At 35.7% G+C, this 6,493-nt stretch overlaps 1 protein-coding gene across 2 annotated transcripts in view; it reads right to left on the bottom strand.

Annotated features, from left to right (window-relative positions):
* Positions 1 to 1,720: 1,720 nt before the first annotated feature.
* The window catches only part of LOC127422897 (lipopolysaccharide-induced tumor necrosis factor-alpha factor-like), a 31,386-nt gene continuing 26,613 nt past the window's right edge, over positions 1,721 to 6,493 (bottom strand). For both annotated transcript variants that reach the window (XM_051666727.1, XM_051666726.1), the window contains 6 exons: positions 6,156 to 6,303; positions 4,017 to 4,166; positions 3,480 to 3,605; positions 3,259 to 3,396; positions 2,603 to 2,753; positions 1,721 to 1,848 (listed from right to left, as the gene is read on the bottom strand). In XM_051666727.1, coding sequence (XP_051522687.1) covers positions 1,740 to 1,848; positions 2,603 to 2,753; positions 3,259 to 3,396; positions 3,480 to 3,605; positions 4,017 to 4,166; positions 6,156 to 6,303 — 822 coding nt within the window. In that variant the 3' untranslated portion in view covers positions 1,721 to 1,739. The remainder of the gene's footprint in view (positions 1,849 to 2,602; positions 2,754 to 3,258; positions 3,397 to 3,479; positions 3,606 to 4,016; positions 4,167 to 6,155; positions 6,304 to 6,493) is intronic.

Raw genomic sequence — 6,493 nt, 5'->3', positions numbered from 1 at the left:
TTAATGTATATTATGTATCAGTGGTGAAGACACTGGGTGATTTTTTTACTTCTGCCTTTGAACATCCTCCAAATCGGGAGATCAATCATCATTTGTATGGCATGTTTTGCACATTGTGTATATATTTTAATTGATGTAATACATATTTTTATACATGTTTGGCGCATCCATGAGTTCTATTTTGGGAATAGTTTTAAAGATGCAAGTATATATACACGCCATCACATGTCAATTAAAAGTGATGTATTGTGAAAATTCTGTTGTAGATGATGTTTTAAATCTCTTAAATATATCAGAGGAATGACATGCAAAACTGTGTCTGTTGTTGTTTATTTGTGTTATAAGAGATTATGCTGAACCTAACAAGCATGAAACATGTTACAAATAAGTTCTCACAGTTATTATGCATCTTTAAAAATGTTAACTGGGCTCTTCGTGTCTTCCATGGTATATTGGAAAGTTTCATGAAAAAGAAACCATCCCAAATATATACAGTATATATGCACCAGTTTAGTTTGATCAATAATGAGGTAGGAAAATGCATTTGTTTTTATAGTGACAGTAGGTTATAATATACAGTACTCTCCCCTTTAACCATTCTTAGGCTCTTTACCAGGCTCATTTACTCTATTACATGAATGCAAACTAGTGCTATATTCAGATATTCTTCTGTGTATCACATATGGCACTCAACCCGAGCATTTGAAATGGAATATTTGGAATATAACAGTATATTATCCTGTTATAAAGGAGGTTGCATTAAAAGGCACATTTTGTCCCGGTGGCTTTGATTGTTACCCAAATTATTACCCCAGTCATTAAATGAAGTCTATTGGAAGTTTCTCATGTATGTACAAAAGTGGTTAATACAAATTCCTGGTGGCAGATACCACTATATTACCACAGTATATTAGATTTTGTTACTCATTATTGTTTGGCATGTAAGGATTTCCATGTACTACAAACAATATGGTAAAATAGTCAACTATTAATAGCTTAACTTGACTATTATTGAATCATATGGGCTTGTCACACTGCACTTAACCCTGGGTGATGACCATTTTTAACCCTGGGTTGAGCAAGCATATTTGTAATCTCAAAAGAGGGTTAGCGGCACTATTAACCCTGTGTTATGAAACCTTGCTCCACAGCAAGGCCACTTTTGTGATTTAAAATACAAGAGTTCACAGTTTAAAATGATATAATCCTAAAATCTTACAGTGATTTGTTTAGCAACAGACAACTAATCATAAACTGCCTCAGTGCTTAAACTCAGTCACAGAAATGTTCACACGTAGATGAGTTTTATGGGGAAACATAAAAAGGCAAGTGTGTTAACTTGGGTGAGAAAGAGACATTATCATTTCTGTAGTATATTTTATGGAGACAGCAGGTCACGTGACTGTCGCGAACTGTATTTTTCCAATAAGTCAACCTTACAAAATATGCAAATAAGAATGTTAACCCAAGGTTTACAAATGTAGCCTACATTGAATACCCAGGTTTAAATTCTAACCCAGGGTAAAGTATGAACAATGTTAAAGTGTGAAAAGCCAAATAATGACTTTCCCCAACAATTCTGTAAGAAGGACAGGGATAAACATCCTTTCTTCTTAAAATGAGGCCCTAATGACTTGAATCCCCCTGACAGCTTCCTGTGCTCACCTCCAGTCTCTACTGGGGACCGTTTTTACACTCATACTATGACAGACTAAGAGCCGTATTACACTGTCTGTGCCTCAAATCCTTTGAGATTTACCAACGTCTTTGCTGCAGGACGGACACTTGTGGGCGACATCTTTGAAGCGGTTCATGCAGAAGGGGACCAAGCAGCATCCAGCCAGACACCTAGCCCAGCATCAGCAGAATGAGAATATCAGTATGTTCAAATATTCCGACACTATAGCATAAACAAACAACCGTTTTACATGGCAAGCCGATTTACCTTTTACTGCACCCAGCGTTACTCATAATTGTATTTGTACTAGTTATATTTCAATTAGAGAGCTCTACAATATATTTTCTTTTAGTAAGAATTTCAATTACAGAGCTCTCTTTTTGCATTTTTACTAGAAAATACTCCAAAAGATCTACAGTTGATTTTTTATTTATTTATTTATGTTTTTTACTAGTAAGAATGTAATTGCAGTGCTCTGTAATTCAATAACAGAGCTCTACAATTAAACATTTCTTTAATGCAATATTTTTTTCTAGTAAAAATTCAATTGTAAAGCTCTCTAATTGGAATTCTTACTAGTAAAAATTAAATTGTAGAGATTTGTAATTAAAAAAGAATGGGAGTCAATAGAAACATATGACAAGAAAATATTCAGATGTGGAACTCTCAAATTGTAATTCTTAATAGTAAAACTTCAATTAGAGATCTCTCTAACTGAAACACTTACAAGTAAAAATTGAATTACAGAAGTCTGTAATTGGAATTCTTTCTAGTAAAAATGCAGTTATGACGCATAACGATGGGAACATTAAAAGATAATTTGGCCTTCCTTAGTTTTATGGGTTTTGTTATTGAACTGCTCAGCAGATTATACAGAGACACTCTTTGAATAATGAACATTATTATTTTCTAAATATTACTCACCCCACCACGGATAACAGACAGCAAAAGAGAAAGACATTGCTGCCAATTTTGTAGCGAACCTCAGTGTCGATAATCTTTTTGCAAAAAGGACACTTCACTGTGGCAGTGGTCATGGGGAGGTCGTCCAAGGGAATTGTCTGCACTGGGGGATCTGGGGAGGTGAAATATTTCTTAGGGGACATTCACACAGGATGTATTTGTCACCATTGGGAAGCATTTGACTGTTTTTATCAGCGTCTCGCACCATAAGCGCCATGTTTTTAAGATGATACGTGTGTAGATAAAAAATTTTTTTATAAACACGTCTTGAGGCATGTTTTCCACTGTTTTGCACTGTTTATGAATGTAATAATGTGTGAAGAGCCCCATGAATTGTTTTGTTTCATGAAGGGTTAGGGGTTATTTTTTTATTTTATTTATTTATTTGCAAATGTATAGTTTGTAAAACCTGTTAGTTTTGTTTGTTTGTGATGTCATGGAGACACCACAAACTAGGCATCAATTCATTAACAAATATAAATAAATAAATAAATAATCATGTATTCATTAACATCCTTACCGTCAGAACAGGCCAAAACGTACCATGGTAACCAAGTCCATTCTTCTATACATTGACATACATATCATATGTACTCTACTCCTACACAAAGTCTTACCTGGACTTGGATTTGGCTTTGGATTTGGATTTGGATTTGGCTTTGGATTTGGATTTGGATTTGGAGTTGGACTTGGAGTTGGAGTTGGACTTGGACTTTTTGGCTGTTGAACGACAGGCTCTGGTGCTTTTGGCTGCTCTGAAATGTGTCAAATGTGTCACTTAGATATAGATAGGTTTGGCCCCCAAGATTGATAATGCTGCATAACTGTATTTATTTACCTGTTTTTTCCTCTTGCGGAGGATTGTAAGGAGCAGAAATAGTTTCTGAAGGAGAAAAGGGGAGAACGTACAGTCCTTGGATTTGACCTTTTGCATCTGTCATGGCGAGTAAATCATGGCCAACATCTGGACACAAGATAAGGCAATTAATGTTACATTTGGATACTTCAAAATTGATTCATTCACTTATCATAATGATTTCTATGTGCTTAATACAATAAAACAAATGTTTTTTTTATTTATATATATATATATAATGATAAGGATGTTACCTCAACATAATGATGTACATATCAAATTACTTAACTTTTATTTTTGCATTAAGCATATCATATTGTTCTGCTATTTTAACATGAAACATATATTGTTTCACTATTATTTGATCTTTAATGTATTTTAAAAAACACTTTAGCAAACATGTCCAATTTACAGTTGTTTATCATAGATTCATATTTTACATTTTGCGTATTCCCGTTTTCACAGTTGATTTTTGCACTTTTGTTTTTTTAGTTGGAAGTCTTGAATCTGTAAACTTGCCTCTGTCAGGGGGTTTCCCTGTGGCCTGTGGTGTCACTTTGGTAGAAACATTTTGATTCTTTAGAAGTTCCTTCTCTTTTTCCTCCAGAAGCTTTAACTCCTCCTCTATTCTTTCCAGTTCAGGTGGGCCCTCTTCGTTTGCAAGGGATTCTAAAAAATATGTAAATTATCAACAGCCAAATTATTGTTTGTACGAACTAGTCAAATGAACCATTCACATGGATTACAGGCACAAGCTGTGTCATAGCGATTTGAATGTTCAGTGCCTAGCAAATTACAGTGCTTTGAGAAAGTATTTCCTGATTTCTTCTGTTTTTGTGTATATCTCACACTACATTTTTTCAAAAATTCAAACAAAATCTAACATAAAACAAAGGCAATCTGAGTAAACACAAAATACAGTTTTTAAATGATAATGTTATTTATTGAAGCAAAAAAGTTATCCAATACCAACTGGGCCTGTGTAAAAAAGTATTTTTTAAATCCCTAAATCTATGAAACTGCATTCATAATGGGGTTCAGCTGGACTAGACACACCCAGGCCTGTTTACTGCCAACACTGTTCAATAAAATCAACACCTAAATAAAACTTTTTCAGCAGCATGAAGTTGGCTAAAATGTCTATATGCCAAGGTTGAAAGAAATTCCAGAAATGATGAGGAAAAAGGTGATTGAAATACATCAGTCTGGGAAGGGTTGCAAAGCTATTTCAAAGGTTTTGGGACTCCAAAGAACCACAGTGAGAGCCATTATCTTCAAATGGAGAAAACTTGGCACAGTAGTGAACCTTTCCAGAAGTGGCCGACCTTCCAAAATTCCTCCAAGAGCACAGCGATGACTCATCCAGGAAGTCACAAAAAAGCCAAGGACAACACCCAATGAACTGCAGGCCTCTCTCGCATCAATAAAGGTCACTGTTCATGACTTCACTATCAGAAAGAGACTGGCCAAAAATGCCATCCATAGAAGAGTGGTGAGGCGAAAACCACTTCTATCTCAGAAGAACATTAAGGCTTGTCTGAATTTTCCCAAAACACACCTTGATGATCCTCAAACCTTTTGGGAGAATGTTCTGTGGACTGATGAGTCGAAAGTGGAACTGTTTGGAAGACAGAGGTCCGTTACATGTGGCGTAAATCAAACACAATTCCACAAAAAGATCATCATACCTACTGTCAAGCATGGTGGTGGTAGTGTGATGGTGTGGGGATGCTTTGCTGCTTCAGGGCCAGGGTGACTTGCAATAATTGAGGGAACCATGAATTCTGCTTTCTACGAGAAAATCCTAAAGGAGAACGTCCAGTCTTCAGTCCGTGAGTTAAAACTCAATCACAACTGGATTACGCAGCAAGACAATGATCAAAACATAGGAGTAAGTCCACCTCTGAATGGCTCTAAAGAAGCAAAATTAAAGTTTTGGAGTGGTCTAGTCAAAGTCCTGATTTGAACATGACTGAGATGCTGTAGCAGGACCTTAAACGGGCAGTTCATGCTCAAACCCTCCAGTGTGGCTGAGCTAAAGCAGTCTGCAAAGAAGAGTGGGCCAAAATTCCACCACAGCGTTGTGAAAGACTGATCTCCAGTTATTGGAAGCATTTGGTTGCAGTTGTTGTTGCTAAAGTTGGCACAAACAGCTATTAAGTTTAAGGGGGCAGTTAGTTTTTCACATAAGTGATATAGGTGTTGGGTAACTTTTTTGCTTCAATGAAAAAAGTATATATATTTGAAAACTTGTTTTGTTATATATCGTTTGAAGATCTAAAACAATTTAGTATGAAAAATACACAAAAATAGAAGAAATCTGGATGGAGGCAAATGCTTTTTCACAGCACTGTAGATGCAACCACTTATTAATAAGAGACAAAGAGTAATACTTGTGCACATCAGATCATAGTTTGCATATTATCTACACACAGCAGCTGAAGAGCCAACTATTGTTCTCCCTATCCTAATTTCTATATTCCACCATAATTCCTAGTGATGTTTCATATATCAAACTAGATAAAGCTTATTTATAAAAAAAAATAGTGATGTGTTTCATGTCAATCATTTCTTTATTTATATCATTGTTGTTTTAGCATTGAAATATCATCAGTCTTATTAAGAAGGCCATGTGTCTGCTTGCAACCTTGTCTTTACCTTCCAGTCTGTTGTTCTTCTTTTGGATCGCCTTAAGAAACTCAAGGCGTTTTTGGAGCTGTTGCCGTCTGTACAGGATGCTCCACAGGGTAGTGTCGTCATCCTGTGTTAAGCCTCCTGGCAGCACTGGGGTCATAGTACAGCTGCCCTAAAGGCCATATTTAATTTATTTCACAACCTCATTTGAAAATATTTACATTTTGACCATATGAGTAAGACCACAAAGTCCTACTGTTATTTTACTTTAAAATAACTGACTCAGTCCTCTGTTGATTTATTACTAACAGACAGAATAGATGTTTCTATATATTACCGAGTCAGTTGTGATACTGAATAGT

This window comes from Myxocyprinus asiaticus, chromosome 32, assembly GCF_019703515.2.
Source record: "Myxocyprinus asiaticus isolate MX2 ecotype Aquarium Trade chromosome 32, UBuf_Myxa_2, whole genome shotgun sequence".
Classification (NCBI taxonomy): domain Eukaryota; kingdom Metazoa; phylum Chordata; class Actinopteri; order Cypriniformes; family Catostomidae; genus Myxocyprinus; species Myxocyprinus asiaticus.
Note: the sequence above shows the minus strand (reverse complement) of the source record. Positions and strands in the feature narration are given on the sequence as shown.